Raw genomic sequence first — 16,727 nt, 5'->3', positions numbered from 1 at the left:
TTGTGGACTTCTCCCGGTTCTGCTGGACATTGAGAGGTTTCAGCTGGTGGTGGGAGCTAGGAACAACATCCTGGCACTGCAGCTTAGAGATCTGAGTCTTGTGCAGGTGAGTTTTTCAACTTAGAGACCTCAGACTTGTACAGGTGAGATTTCTTAAATTTCCAAGAACCACATCCTGGCACTGCAGCTTAGAGACCCCAGTCTTGTACAGTTGAGCTTTCCGTCACACAAAATCACGATGCAAAATGTACAATTCTAATGGAAAACAGAGTTTGAAGAAGGCTACAATGTTTCTACCCATGCTTCGAAGGTGTACACCATCACACAGACATATCTAAGAATAACAAATGAATAAATGAGATTTTGTTAACACTTTTTTTTCAGGAGTCAGAGTGGGCTCCTGATAATGACACAAGACTGATGTGCAAAAGTAAAGGACAATCTGAGGTAAGGACAACACAATTTATTTTCTTTCTTCTTCTAGCACAAAATCAACCAGCAATCAAGATGAAGAAATAGCTGAAACTGTTTGTACCAACTTGTACCTCGACTGTAGCAAAAATTCCCTCTGATTCTATTTTCATATTGATCTTGCATTCAAGCTTTTTCTTGAAGCAAGAACTAAGAAAATGTGAATATCACAATTTCTGTTTTGGTAGTTTGTAGTAGTTTTGTTTTCGGGGTTTTCGCAATGGCCACCTCACTGGAACTTAAAACCACCGCGAACATTTTGCCATTATAGTATGTGACCACAGTCTATGGTGCTACAGTGGACTTAAAACCACCAGGAACACTCCATTTTCCCGCTACTGCAAAAGTAAATCTCCACGAAATTAAATGCATTTACAGTATTGATAATTTGTCACATGGATTTTATCCAGGAGGATTGCCATAACTACGTCAGAGTTTTGCTGTCACATGGAGACGAGCTGTTCACTTGTGGGACCAACGCTTTCTCTCCTGTCTGCTCGACAAGACTGGTAAGCCTGGTTTGTTATGTTTTTGCTCACAACAGGTGGCAATGCCGTGGCACTCATCTAAGGTCATATCTTGTAATCATAGTGTATGAATATATCAATGTGTTGAGTTTAACATATCGTTTGCTGGTTCAAAGGCCTAACATAATGACATGAATATGTGCAAATATTTTTTGTGGCATTATGTGGCGCAATCGGTAAGGTTTTTTGCCCAAACCTCAGTGGTCGAGGGTTCAATGCTGCTGATGTGCCCTTGGGAAAGGCACTTAACACAACTTTTCTAATTTCACTCAGGTGAAAATGAGTACCTAGCTTCGTCCCTCAGACCTCAGATAGGACGTTAAATGGAGGTCCGGTGTTTGATGAGAGATGCACCCCGAGCACCTGTCACTCATATCGAAAAGTTTAGGGGTCCTTCCTGGTGTGAATAAATCAAACCACACCTTACCTTGGATCTCCGGGTTAACATCTTGGTGAAGGTGAAAGTCACCTGTTATGTTAATCCTTCCACATATGTGGTAAAACTAGATAAATAAACACAACATTGCATCAAGTCTTTGCTTTTTTTCCTGTCTAGTTATCCAATTTGTCGTCAGTGAGCCAGGAGGTCAGCGGTGTGGCGAAGTGTCCTTACGACCCTCGGCACAACACCACTGCCCTGCTGAGTACAGAGGGTGAGCTTTATACGGCCACGTGTATGGATCTCACTGCCAGGGATCCCGCTATCTACCGTATGATGGGCCAGCATCCCACACTCAGGACTGTACAGTACAACTCCAAATGGCTCAATGGTGAGAAGTGTTCTATTCATATAAGGGTTTCGTACAATGGTTTAAACAACTGAGTAGTCAAAGGCTACAGAGTGCTCAACACGATGAGGGTGGCAGACCAAAGGAAAGAAGAGTGGACTGTGCAGTGCAACTCCAAATGGCTCAATGGTGAGAAGTGTTCTATGTACATAAGGGTTTCTTCGGGGTTTCATACAAGGGTTTAAACAACTGAGTAGTAAGGGTGAGCTGTACACGGCCACGTGTATGGATCTCACCGCCAGAGATCCCGCCATCTACCGTATGATGGGCCAGCATCCCACACTCAGGACTGTACAGTACAACTCCAAATGGCTCAATGGTGAGAAGTTTTCTTTTCATATAAGGGTTTTCTCAGGGTTTCGTACAAGGGTTTAAACACTGAGTAACCAGGGTGAGTTGTACACAGCCACGTGTATGGATCTCACGGCCAGGGATCCCGCCATCTACCACATGATGGGACAGCATCCCACACTCAGGACTGTGCAGTACAACTCCAAATGGCTCAATGGTGAGAAGTGTTCTATTCATATATATTTCATACAAGGGCTTAAGCAACTGAGTAGTTAAAGGCTGCAGAATCCTCAACACGATGAGGGTGGCAGCCCAAACGAAAGAAGAGTGGACTGTGCAGTATAACTCCAAATGGCTCAATGGTGAGAAGTGTTTTATGTACATAAGGGTTTCTTCAGGGTGTTATACAAGGGTTTAAACAGCTGAGTAGTAAGGGTGAGCTGTACACAGCCACATGTATGGATCTCACCGCCAGGGATCCCGCCATCTACCGCTTGATGGGACAACATCCCACACTCAGGACTGTACAGTACAACTCCAAATGGCTCAATGGTGAGAAATATTTAGGAATCTGAAAATTAAAATGCCAAGCCAAGCCATTCAAGATCTGCTGTGCACAGCCAGATGTTTTAAAAATTTCAGAACATTTGGCTGATTCAGGCAAACACCAGCCGGCTGAGCCAAACACTAGCTGACCACAGCCAACCTAGCTCCTGAATCACTCCTCCCCATAGTCGGGAGAGAGTCGGAAGGCCATTTTTGGCTGTGTGTAACCAGGACTTAAAGTAAAAGTCGCAAAGAGACTTTGAGATTTATTTGAAAATGGATTAATACCGACGTTGAAATGACATACTTTGTTGGAGGACACATGTAATAGAAATAAATGTACATGCTCCCTTATAGAATTTTTTTTAACTTCCAACAATTGAGAATTTTTTACCAGTGTCGTCATGTTTTTTTATTCTTTCAGAGCCCAACTTTGTATCTTCCTATGAGATTGGAGACTTCATTTACTTCTTCTTTAGAGAGACAGCAGCTGAAAATGAAAACTGTGGAAAGGTTGGTATTATCAATCTAGTCTACTTACAAAACATCTACTGTATAATATAGCAGATTTGATTATAGTTCCAATGTACCTTTTCCCCAGTTATATTGTACTACCAAATGAATGATTTCAAACATTTTTTTTGTGGGAAAACTCTCAATAGTTGAAATTCTTGTCTCCCCATTACAGACGGTGTTCTCCAGAGTTGCAAGAATTTGCAAGGTCAGTTTATGCACAACAAGTTGTCAACATTTCTCTTCTAAGTTTTAATCCTTTCTTTATCACTTTATGATGAGATTTTTACAACCATGTTTTTTAATGTTAACTTGTTGCTGTTGTCACAGAATGACATTGGTGGTCACTTTTTGCTGGAGGAAAACTGGACAACGTTTATGAAGGCCAGACTGAACTGTTCCAGACCTGGACAATTCCCTTTTTACTACAACGAACTCCGTAAGGATTTCTCTATTGTTTGTTTGCGTTACTTTGTGTTACTGCTGTTCTTAATCTGCTGACAGTAAGTTAATTTCAGCAACTTTTGTGGTTGCATATTTAACTGCTTAACTAAGTTACTTCATTGCAATCATTTGACCAATCAACATTTGAGGTCTGTTCCTCTTATTATAATAAGATTAAATGCTGTAAGCTACTACTACACTCCCTTTCCCTTCAACTGGTAAAATCACCAACCCCAATATAGATATATATCCGTGAACTAAAGACACTGCAAAAATCTCCATTCTCCTTCCACAGGAAAATAGGCTTCTACCTAATGTTGGGTACGGGATGGGAATAATGCTTAAGTTACCAGTTATAACGGTTTGCTTTTTAAATTTCAGAGGCCACCTATTACAACCCAGCAGAAGAGATCGTGTATGGCGTATTCTCAACGGAAGAGTAAGTGCCCATTAATAGTTTTGTGTTAAAAGTGTTAAAACTAATCGATAGGCCACTGATTTGCAGTGCTATTATATAGATTGAGGTATGTAATCTATTCAAGTTCTGAACTGTGAAAAGCCCTAGTGGTGTGAAATCTTCATTGCCTGGTGCTTACTATTGTACATGGTAGTATAGTATGTTATAAAATGTCTTTCCAGCTGGCCTCTGTTATGCATGTTAACAGTCTTTTACTGAAATGTTTATGTTGATAGTGCACATCTGGTGTAAACACCTGTCATTTTGGCACAAATACACACATAAACACTTTAAATGGGGAAGATCTCTTAGACAAGATAAATTATACTTAATGTATGTTGTTTACAAGATGTACATGTAGATAAAGATTGTATACCTTGTACCTTTCCTTGATTTGGATACTGTTTGTTGAGGCCAATTCTGTTTGACAGCTTCTACTAGAAGGTAGAGCCTTTTTAGCTGTGATCATTGTTACATTTAAGCCACACCAGCTTGATTTGTCGGTTCACAGAGTTAAAACCTAATGCTGAACTGGAAGGAAAAGTTTGTGCCTTCTTGCACATTTTAGGCAGTGAAAATAGATACAAGGTTTCCTCCCTGCTGCCATTTTCATTTTTTCCACTTGCCAAATTCTCACCATGAGAACCAAGAGTATAGATTAGTGTGGAGTACAGAAAGATTGAATTGAATTTTGGAGATGATTTGGATTTTTATATTTTCGTTTTACAGAAATGGCATTGCAGGTTCGGCCGTTTGTGCCTACAACTTGTCATCGATAGAGGAGGTCTTCAACGGCTCCTTCCGATACAAGCCCAACTCCAAGTCTGCTTGGCTGACGTCCCCAAACCCCAACTCTAACTTCCAGGTAAGTTGTTGCTGTCTTCATGATTACTTCAACCAATGCAACTGAATCTTCAAACTGAAATAGCCAGATATTTAAACCCCTTAGAACATGTGATGAAAAGTGTTAAAAATGGTCTGGGAAGGTATTCATTCTGTATGTGTTTTTAGGAATTTTTCTCAATACCAGCGGAAGGCATTTCAGCACCATGAAAAGGTCTACCACTAAACCACAATTCGAATGGACTGCCTTGTTGAATGGTTTATTCTAGATTTTTTATTAGTGTTTAAAGTACTTGTAATAATGTAAGTCTATATTTTCACCTTAGAAAAGAGTCTTGAAAGTTATTATTAATAGATAAATCAACAGGTTTATTGATATTGGCAAGAAGAATGATTACATGTCCATACCGTAGAAGCAATAGTGTGAATGACATGCTAGTCCCTATATGTTGATTTGTTCATACCTATAGATATCCATATATGTGTGTTTTGTTGTACTGTAAGTAGTTGTTATACATGTAGACCTTACGAAAGCCGCTGTGCTTTTGTCGTGTCAATAAAGATCTGCATAAAGCTAGCTTTCCCACGTTTGACTTATTTGAATGCAATGGAAGACAAGTCTACTCAACTCCATAATGGGTTCTTTGATTTTGACAGTAAAACTGTTAAACTGTTTTGTTGTACCTAATGGGGAGTTAGAATGTATCATAATTACCACCCTACAGTGTGAGACAGTGGGCCCTGACCACCTACGGCCCTTTGGCATAACACACCAGCTTCTGTATCTGTATCTATATAGCCGGTATAACCGCCCTTTGGCGTAACACGCCAGCTTCGCATGCATGCGACCTGACCATATTGTGAGACAGTGGACCCTTACCGCCTATGGCCAATCAGACAAGGAGAAGCTGTCTTTGAGTTACAATAGTCTAGATGTTTTCTTCTGACGTTCTTGTGATATAAGAACATTTTTCAAAATGGTTGGAAGGCTTTTCAGCACCATGAAAAGTCTACAACTAAATTCAACATTTGTAATAAATCAGAGCACATTTTTTTTCTGAGAGAAGCCCGATGTTCATTAAGCTTAGAACCACTATAACCTGACCATATTCCACCCCTACAGTGTGAGACAGTGGGCTCTGACCACCTACGGCCCTTTGGCATAACACACCAGCTTCTGTGTCTGGTATCTATATAGCCGATATAACTGCCCTTTGGTGCAACACACCAGCTTCTGTATCTGTATCTACATGTATATAGCCAGTATAACCACCCTTTAGCGTAACACACCAGCTTTGCAGGCATGCAACCTGACCATATTGCATCCCATACAGTGTGAGACGGTAGGCCCTGACCACCTGCGGCCCAACCAGACCAGCCGCTCCCTGGAAGATGCCATGAAGTACCAACTCATGGACCAGGCTGTCCCCCCCTCCCACCACAATCCACTGGTCCAACAGGAATATGACAGGTAGCCAATCACAGACTACTAGCTGATTTTGAAATTTTGAATTTCCATATTAGGTGTTTACATAAAGCAAGGAGCTTTTATCAGATAAAAGCTCCTTGCATAAAGAAGAATAGGTGTTGTAGAAAGGTAAAGGATGTCATGTGATGATTCATAGTGTATTTTTACACAGTACATGCAAAAAAAACTGCTGAATGGTTGCTCTTTTTTTTTACAAAACTTTTTCGTTGAGAAAATATCAAATTCTTGTTTTTCTTCCAAGATTTTCTCACATCGTTGTGGACAGAATACGAGGGAGAAGGGAAGTTTTCAGTGTCATGTTTGTAGCAACTGGTAAGTGATGATTAAAACATTTTTGCTGTTATTTTGTGGTATTACAGTATTGTTGTATTATTGTTAGATTTCGCATTCTTGTGGGAGTTTTAGAGTTGTTTAAATTAAGGCATTTCTTTATTTCTTGTTATTGTGTCCATTATAGTACCGTTAATATCAGCTGTTTCTTTTCCATTCCCCCTAGTTTCTGGTACCATCAGGAAGTACATTGTTCTACCTGGCACAGACCAGCCCTGTTTGGTGGAGGAGATTCACCCTTTCCCTGTGAGTGTATAAAACCACCAGGATCATGCACTTTATTACTCATGAAATGTTCAAGCTTGTTTTCTTTTCACATTGACTTCCCCACTGTGAAATCATGGCACCACAAATGTCCTTTTCTATTGTATAACTATGTACTACTGTACAACAGAATAGCTTCAACTGCAAACTTAGATCCCCACAAAAGCTTCCTTTCTTCTCTTTTCACAAAAGTAAGTCCACAAGAAAATGATTTGATTTGAGAATTTCCCTTTATGGTTTGTCTAATTCTAAGTTTGGGACTGTAAATATGACTCTGTTTTTCAGGAGGGAGCAGCAGAACCCATCCGATCTGTCACACTGCTGTCAGATGAGGTCAGTCAAAGTCAGAATTACTTAACCTTTGTTTCCTGTTGGACAATTTTGCATTCTTAGTATAGTGTAAAATCAGGAGAAACCAGACTGATGTGCATGGCAGAAGAAAAGCGGATCCTGCGAAAAGAGCTCTGCAACAGACCTGAGTCAGCTTACAGATGTGCCCTATGTGGCAGAGACTGTCATTTGGCAGTCATTGCTGTTGTTGAACACTACACATTACAAAACACATTCTATGCAACAGGCAATAGAAATATTATGCAATAGATAAAATTCTTAATACTGTTTATTCTATAACACCCCTTGGTTCCCTCCGCAGGAGGCTATCTATGTGGGTTCCCAGACACGTATAATGAAGATTCCTGTCCACAGGTGTCAGCAGTTCAAGTCAAGGAAGTAAGTCAAACTGCATCATGACAATGACAATGATCTTTATTTGCAAGTTCTTGCCCATATGGGCTAAATGCAGTAGTTGCATGAAGTATTTCTGTTACAGTGTTAGAGGCACAACAACTAAAGCTATGCTACATTACTAGTTCACTTTTATCCGTGGGGTAATCTTTATCTGCTGTTATCTAAAAACAGAGTATTTGGGGATAGCAAGTCCATGGACGGTGGTTTCAAATTGCAATGTTTTCAAAATATTGGAATTCTGAGGCACAGCCCTTCAATTTAACTTGATACCCCAAAATACACAATATTTTTCAAAACAACGGATATAGGTTACGCCACGGATAAAGATGAACTAGCGTTACTTCTAAGAACTTCCCCTTTCCTCTTACATGTTGAAGTAAAGATGAGACCACACTATTTGTTGGATGTGAATTCAGCAAAGTTATGTTTGACCACTGTTACTCTGCAGAACCTGTCTCCTTGCCATGGACCCCTACTGTGGGTGGGACTCCTACAACAAGAGATGTGCTTCTCTTAGACAGAGGTGAGAAGGTTAAAAGTTGTTAACGTAATATTTTCTTTGGCTATCAGTATTTCTTTTGCAATTTTGTTTGCCAAAAAATGACTTTAGACAGAGGTGAGTGGGTTAAAATTTGTTGTATGTGATCAAGTTTTGAGGCAGTGGTATTTTCAAAGCAATTTTTTCTGGAATGAGAAAAGACCATACATACCCTGTCCTTGGTACTGAACTAGCTTTCATAGCCTTGCATAGCATTACATAGATTTTGCTAATGGTGTCTAACGTTGGATCTTCACAGAAACAAGTCACAAAAATAATGTTTTGTTGTTGTTTCCACAGTATGGAACATATGCAGGACTGGCACCAAGACATCAGCTCCTGTCCTGTTCTCAACCTGCCTGGTAAGAATCAGAACCTACAGTTGGTGACAAAGAGCCCTACTCAGAATAGTTCTATGGAAGAAGGAATTTTTGTAAAGTCAGTCATGGGTTGTTATTTGTACTTTGCGCCTTTTCTTTTTATCTGAATCAATAATTGGTTCTTAGTTTTATAATAGTATGAGTTAAAACCGTTCAAATGTTAAGTTTTACACCTGTAAAATGCACTGTACAGTTGCACAAAAGGCTGCTTTTTTTGTAGATATGGGAAGACATTGCTAGCCTTTTGCTCAAAATGTGGCTCTTCTAATACACAGGAAATCTTAAAATCCCATCCAAGGGACTACAAAGCCCTTTCGGTATGGTCTTTTTAGGTGTAAGAGGTTAAACATTTAGCTAGATGTCTATACACTGTCAATAAATTTTCATCTGCAAAATGCTTGATGTACTATCTAACCAACCCACCCATCTCCTATCCCCAGTTGACGGAGATTACAGCGAGTGGTTGCCATGGGAACCGTGTACCCAGCTTCTGGAGAGCGGTGAGGAGACGACGTGCATGTGTCGGTCCCGGTCGTGTGACAACCCTGCGCCGCGGTGTGGAGGGAAGCCATGTGTGGAGCCCGCCACTCAAGTCTCCAACTGTACAAGTGAGGATTTTGTTTTACCTCTTGTTTTGCATATTGCAATGGACCCCACAATTTTGTCTTGTAGAAAAACTGGAAATGAATGACTTCTCCTTGGTACTGAAATAGCTTTCCAGAACATATTGCATCAGCAGCAGTGTCTATGTGAATGTTGGTAGAACATAGAAAATGAAGCAGAAAAAGTAAGATATGTTACATTTTACCTAGTGTTCTAAGCAATGCTAGGCATACTAGGCTAAGAAGCAGAACGTTGCATTTAATCAATATTTTCTCCTGGGGTTTTCGCTTGAGTTTGATTGGAGTGAATGTTATTCAAATAAAAAATAGGAAAAAAGAGACTTGTTGCCTAAAGTAGAGCCAGGATTATAAGTATCTATCTTTAAAATGTTTACAGTTAATGGAGGCTGGTCAGAGTGGTCGGTGTGGACGTGCTGCTCCAGAACCTGTGGCCCGGCGGTGAAGATGCGCCATCGTTCCTGCACTAACCCTGCACCCCAGTATGGGGGACGGCTGTGTGTGGGGTACAGTCAGGAGCACCTCGTCTGCAACAACCCACCATGCCCTGGTGAGAGATACTTCTTTACAAGTCTTTCTAACCCCAACCCTAACTCTAACCCTAATCCTAAACCTGCACCAACCCTGCACCTCAGTACGGGGGCCGGCTGTGTGTGGGGTACAGTCAGGAACACCTTGTCTGCAACAACCCACCCTGTCCTGGTGAGAGATACTTTTACTACTTGTAGTCTTCCTAACCCTCACCCTAACCCCAACCCTAATCCTGAACCTAACCCACCCTGTCCTGGTGAGAGATACTTCTACTTGTCTTCCTAACCCTGACCCTAACCCTGCACCAACCCAGCTCCCCAGTACGGGGGCCGGCTGTGTGTGGGGTACAGTCAGGAGCACCTAGTCTGCAACAACCCACCCTGTCCTGGTGTGGGATACTTCTTATTGTCTTCCTAACCCTAACCCCAACCCTAACCCTGACCCTAACCCTAACCCTGACCCTAACCCTGCACCAATCCAGCACCCCAGTACGGGGGCCGGCTGTGTGTGGGGTACAGTCAGGAGCACCTCGTCTGTAACAACCCACCCTGCCCTGGTGAGAGATACTTTTCCTAGTCTTTCTAACCTTAACCCTATCCCTAATCCCAAACCTAAGTCTGCACCCCAAACCCCACTCCCCAGAACATCTCCTGCACCATGGAGTTTGAAAACATGAAAACATCTGCATTGCTGTACACACAGTTTCAGAAAGTGAATAAAGCCAGATTTAAGCTTTGTTCACAGCACTCTGTTTTCATCTTTTTTCCTCCTGCTAAATCTGGTGGCCACACTATCAATGATATTGAAGTGTTTAGATATTAAATTTCTGCAGAAGCCAAAGGGGTGTGGCTGGACTGGTCGCCATGGTCACGGTGTTCCCGGAAGTGCGGCGGAGGGATACAGGAGCGGACCCGGATGTGCACCGCCCAGGAGTGTCCCTCCGGGTGTGATAAGGAGTACAGGGAATGTAACACTCACAACTGCCCAGGTAGGCTATTGTATTGTTTGATTCCATTTTTACATAGCCTGTAATATACATTGTATATACTTCCATTACTGATGTCAAATTTATTCTCAGACAATGTATTTGTAAAACTTTCTACTAAAAATTTGAGCTAAAGATTTTAGCTGTTTTTTGTGATAGGACTGTTGCCAAAATGTTTTCTTTTTAACAATACTTATAATCACATTCTGACATTTATTTTTAGTTTCATTATCAATTTCTCATAATGATTTTTGGGTTTGTGGTGTCTTATAATTGGTTGGAAACTTTGTAAGATCTTTTGCAGTTTTTGTGTGAAAGAAGCCAGAATCAGTGAACGTCGAGGTGTCATCTGCAAATTATCCATGTCATATTCATGTTTCTCTCCCCTCTTCTATCGCGACAGAAACCCGGAAGTCCACTCCATGGAGTCCCTGGATCCACATGAACATTACGGACCGCGGTGGTTACTACGAGGGCCGCGTCCGGTACGTGTGTAAGGCCCGTGTGCCTGACGACAGCCTGATATGGGTGGGACATCGCAGGCTGGACATGCGCTACTGTGACCCCAACAGCATGCACTCCTGCGCAACGAAAGGTAAGAATCAATCACAAAATATTCATATAAACCTTAGAGGAAATACAGAAATACTTGCAATCCTGCGACCCCGACAGCAGACACTCCTGTGCAATGAAAGGTACATCTGACTCACAAAATGTTCATATACGCATTTGGGGAAATACAAATTGTATTTCCCCTAAATGCGTATAAAAATATTTTGTGATGTACATGTCAGATGTACATGTAACACTGGATATGCGCTACTGCGACACCAACAGCAGGCACTCCTGTGCAGCTAAAGGTATGTCAGACCCTAAAATTTTGTTTATGATGTAAACCATTAAGTAGGGAGTTCAGGCCTGCATACATCAGGTAGATTTGTGTTTGAAATTGTTTAGGTCATTTTGAACTCCAATTCAATTTTTGGTGTCTTGAAATGAATTCTAAAAGATAATGCTGGACTTGAGAAATAACCTTGATATATGTACAGTTCCAGGGAGTCAGATTTGAGTTTTCCCTCCATCCCTCTATTTTTGCCTTGTGCTTTTGCTCATCCTAGATCCAGAAACATTTATCTAAGAACCAAGATGAGATGGCCTAATTTACAGCAAAGTTAGAGGGTTATATTGTTTTTAAACAGTTTTTATCCAGTCCTTAAGTCCTGTCAAATGGAAATTCTGTTGACCTTAATCATTATTTCTTCTCCTACTGCAGAAATATCAGTAATTCCCATGTCTTCTGTCTTTAATCATTAGGTCCAGCTCGAGTTGTCCACGGGGTGTGGTCCAGCTGGTTGCCATGGTCACCATGTACAGTGAGCTGCGGTTCAGGGGTCAGAACGCGGCAGAGGCAGTGTAACAACCCCCCTCCCAGCGGCGGTGGTTCGCCCTGCCTCGGACCTGATGTCATCTATAAGGACTGTACCATGGCACCTTGCACAGGTAGGGAAGGGTCCAGTTGTGAACTTGGACATGAAAACAAGCAAGGACTGTCTGTTCTAAGTTGTTTTTTTTCAACAATAAGATAGCAAAAATCTCTTCTGGGGACAGTTGTTTAGTACTTGATCATTCTTAAAACCTTAGAGTTAGAACAATCTAAAGAAGAAGAAAAAATGAGCTATGACTTATTATCTTTAAGGACTGCTGCAATTTGTTCCAGCATAGTTTCTTGAGTTAGGCATCTTATATTGCCTATGCCAAAAATATAGAGAAACAACCAATCCCATGTTTTTTGTCCCCTCACAGCTAACTCTACTTGGTCCTGTTGGTCGGAGTGGTCTCACTGTTCGGTGTCGTGTGATGGTGGAACGCGGTTCCGTACCAGGACCTGCTTTGGGATGGGGCGGTGTGAGGGGGAACGGAGGAAGGAAGAGACGTGTAATGCTCTCCCCTGTCTCAGTACGTTCTTACTGTTCTCTATTATAATATAAAATGTCATTATGATAAGATGAAGGGAAAGTGGTCCAAAAATAGGCTATTGGGAGTTTGAAGATGAAATAGGTGATGCGTAATGCTCACACCTGTCTAAGTACGTCCTTACATTCACTGCTTTGTTTAAAACATCTCACAAAAGACACAACCGATACAATGGCCGAGTGGGTGGAGTGTTTGCCTTGCATATGGTAGGTCGTGAGTTCAATCCAGGTGAACTCATACCACCCTATGCAAACAGTACAGGGCACCTTTATTATGTAGTCTTACTTGGTGACATTTGAACACAGACATGAACATAGTCCTGTAGAGTATGTGCCATAGTTTGGTTAGAAAGACCACATCGACACTTAGCTGAGTTCACTCAGAATGTAGTTCACTTAGAAATGGCATCTACATCCACTGTATGTTATCCTGTCCACAGTAAACGGCTGGAGACACTGGACCCACTGGTCGCCCTGTGATGATGCCGGCCTGCGTAGGAGGACACGTGAGTGTGGGGAGGAGTCGCCCCTCCCAGGGCACTGCACAGGCAACACCACACAGGAACAGTCTTGTTTATCTGATGTCAGCCTGGGTAAGCTCAACCTTATTGGTTCATTCATTCATTGCTTCATTCATTGCTTCATTCATTGCTTCACTCATTGCTTCATTCATTGCTTCACTCATTGCTTCACTCATTGCTTCACTCATTGCTTCATTTATTCATTCATTCATCCTGTAACAACATATTTGCTATTAATTTACTTTTTATTGTAGCAATTTTTCATTCAGTCATTCATTTATTCATTCATTCAGTCTTTTATTCTATAAGTTTAATCTTTCATTCCAGCATTCCTTCATGATGTATTCAAAATGTACCAAAGAGTTTGTGAAAATATTTCGAGGTTTTGTTACATGTACAGCTATTCAGACATTCTCCAAGATCAAAGTAGAATTCAAACACATTGTTTTAGTCTTCCAAGTACAGTACAGTTTTGTATGTTCTGCTTGAGTCCTTACTATCTGAGGGGGTGAAGTATGCCATCTCTGATTACTTTAATTTTTCTGTTTCCAGATGATGTCAACATCCAACCAGTCAAATCTAGAAACTGGAATAAAAAGATTGACCTAATCTACATCATCATCGCAGGAATCGCGTCGTTCTTTCTCGGAGGAACACTGTTTCTTGGATCTTACATCTACTACCTGAGATTCCAGGAGTCCAGAATACACCCCTGTCACAAACACGTAAACGTCAACAAACCAAACAACAAGAAAATGATCAACACGAAGCCAAAGATGACGGTGTATGAAGCGAGTAAAGGGGATCCGAAATATGCAACTTATAAGGATCCATTCTGGGACTAGCGGAGATTTGTTCTCTCAACGTGTTGCAATCTTGAAAGAGCGTACTGGACTAAAGTATTGCTCTTCTTGTATACAAGGACCCATAAGGGGATATGCCACATGTTGGTGACTGCTCAAAATATAGTCAACTGTGAGTATTTGAAAGCCAAGGACAGCAGGGATGCCTGTACTGCAGTACTCATCAGAACTGAAAGGAGGTGCTGCTGCATGGTGGACCGATGACCACAGACTCAAAACTGGTGCTGGAAATTTGACTGCATTAATCAAGTGTGTTACTGACGTGATTGAAGAAAAATGGGGAGAAATTTTGTGAACTCGAAATGACAATGAAGTGCAAGACAATGCTGAAACTTGGAGGAAACTTTGCTGGACTCCTCACTGGATGTAACAAATAGATAACTTTTATTGTGAGAGACTTCTCAAATCGTTTCTGAAACTTGTTGATTGAATGGTTCTTTATAGAATTTTGATCATGATAAGCCATATTGGTACAACTCTTGGTGAGATTCTGCAATGAGTGTAGTTATAATGAATTTAAATGCACTGCCAAATCTATCTCTAATATTCCAATACTTGCAGATTATAAGTCATGGTTTAGATACTCTCAGGACCTCCGTGCACACCAGTGTCTATCATAATCAGACTGTGATTTTGGCTAAGCAAAGGGCTCTTTCTGTTGATAGGGACTCACTAATACGATTTTGTTTCTCAGATTTTTAAAAAGATGATGTCAAATGTCTGAAATCCAAGGAGTTGCATCGATGTGGCCTAAAAAAATAAGGTCATGTAAAAATGAGAGATCTTAATTGACAAGCAGTTCGATAACATACATTGTATTCTGTCAAAAAATCTCGCAGATGATTTGCTTCATTTTCAAATTCAAGCCATATTATGCAGTTCTACAACATTCTCTGCAAGCATAAGTTCTCATTTTCATCAAACAAACATTGTATATGATACACATAACTCAAGATATCTGACAATCTCTATTTTTATACCAAATGTCGAAGTTGAACACATGAAAGAACTGCCAGGTAGATCCCACAGTAAAGCATCTGTGCCAAAGTTGAATTGAAGGATAGTCTGTATTTGTATAATAAGAAGGACTAGGATTTCTGATAAATGAGTCAGAAAAAAAGTAAGGTGTATATTTACGTAAATTTCAATGCTAACCAGCTGGTGTATATAGCATTGCTAGATTGTGTGTGATGTTTGCATACATTGATATTAATAATTTCTTTATTTCTGGGCAAGTATGCCAAGAAGTAATGGTGACAAAGGCAAAGTGCAAAATTCCTGCCAAAGCGAGGTTGGAAAATGCTGGACTAAGATGCATATTGAGCATTTCTAGATGGTAGTAACAATTTTCATGATTGTCAAGCACTTTGGGGTGAACTTGATGTTTTTGAAGAGTGAAAAGTCACTCACTTGGTCAGTTCTTTAAACTTGATGATGTCATCAGTTGTGATAGCATTAAAGCCACACCATTTGTTGCTTCTTGAATGAAGACAAATCATGCCAGACTGAAAGATGAACATAAGAACAAAGTCCGCAAGGGGAAGTCTGCATCTTGGTTCACTCAGTTTAATGGAGGAAATTTTTACAGATGACAGAAATTTTGATACATCTTTGCTAAAAGATGTCCCCAAATCAAAGAAATGGATTGGTGTGACGTAGTGAAGAAGTTGGTTAAACAAACATTCTGAAACTCTACCAGCTGGATTGGTAGACCTGAAAGTGCAGTTGTCTTTTTTTATAAATCACCATGTATGCCATTAGTTAAAGCTTTCTTTCATAGCATTGACATTAGTTTGTGCATGCATTTCATGAACTTTGAAGGATGAAAAAGTTTGGTATACAAAATTGTTTGAAAGTACCTGGAATTGAATGAATTTTACAGTATTGCAGGTATTCTAGTGATACATTTGTCCTCTCTTACTAAAAACCATTGCCATGAAGTATGTTACTCATATGTACAGGAACTTAGCAATACCTTAATCAAATATAGATGGAATTACAAGCAAAAAAATCACTGTCTTTGGTCAAAACATGTATGTTGCGTCAAAGTTGCCATCCAGAGTTTAATTCAAAAGTTTTACTGAATTTGAGCATATGAGATAAGTCTGTTGCCAATGTCAAGTTTAAACAATGTTGTTAGATTCGTATTACATGGTCATGTTTCCCTAATGTGATAGCAAATTTCTTTGTACACAACCAATGCTTTTACGAGGGGCGTGCAATTAGTAATGGTCCTGACCCATTTCCCATAGCAGGAGATTAATGAAACTTGGCACAGTTATTAGTCTTTCTCTTCATAGGAATCACCCAGAGTTATGCATTTCTCCCATCGTTTGATGCAGCTCTGGACACCGATTTTGTAGGACACCCCAGGTTGGTCCTCCAACTGATGCCTCATCAATGGCACAAGAGGGACGACCAGGTCTGGGAGCTGTTTCCACAGACTTCCAGCCACGTTTGAATTCAGGATGCCAGCGTTTTACAAGGTCATATGATGGGGCATCATCACCATAAGTTTCATTTATTTCATCAAAAGTCTTCTTTGGTGTGCGTCCTTTCAAATACAAAAACCGGATCACTGCGCGACACTCAACTGGTTCCATTTC

General features: G+C 40.7%; 1 protein-coding gene across 1 annotated transcript; it reads left to right on the top strand.

Annotated features, from left to right (window-relative positions):
• Nucleotide 1: 1 nt before the first annotated feature.
• On the top strand, nucleotides 2-14,103 carry LOC118403015 (semaphorin-5A-like; the record flags this gene model as incomplete). The annotated part of the gene is made up of 25 exons (XM_035801450.1): nucleotides 2-106; nucleotides 385-447; nucleotides 882-980; nucleotides 1,555-1,768; nucleotides 3,048-3,136; nucleotides 3,312-3,344; nucleotides 3,467-3,575; nucleotides 3,962-4,019; nucleotides 4,767-4,902; nucleotides 5,606-5,632; nucleotides 6,242-6,351; nucleotides 6,611-6,681; nucleotides 6,866-6,945; nucleotides 7,249-7,296; nucleotides 7,616-7,692; nucleotides 8,159-8,233; nucleotides 8,549-8,610; nucleotides 9,069-9,236; nucleotides 9,628-9,798; nucleotides 10,612-10,767; nucleotides 11,168-11,359; nucleotides 12,079-12,282; nucleotides 12,568-12,720; nucleotides 13,178-13,330; nucleotides 13,811-14,103. Coding segments are annotated over 25 exons (2,946 nt in total), but the record flags the coding sequence as incomplete, so codon positions are not given.
• Nucleotides 14,104-16,727: the final 2,624 nt, after the last annotated feature.

Source organism: Branchiostoma floridae, chromosome 16, assembly GCF_000003815.2.
Source record: "Branchiostoma floridae strain S238N-H82 chromosome 16, Bfl_VNyyK, whole genome shotgun sequence".
Taxonomy (NCBI): Eukaryota; Metazoa; Chordata; class Leptocardii; order Amphioxiformes; family Branchiostomatidae; genus Branchiostoma; species Branchiostoma floridae.
Note: the sequence above shows the minus strand (reverse complement) of the source record. Positions and strands in the feature narration are given on the sequence as shown.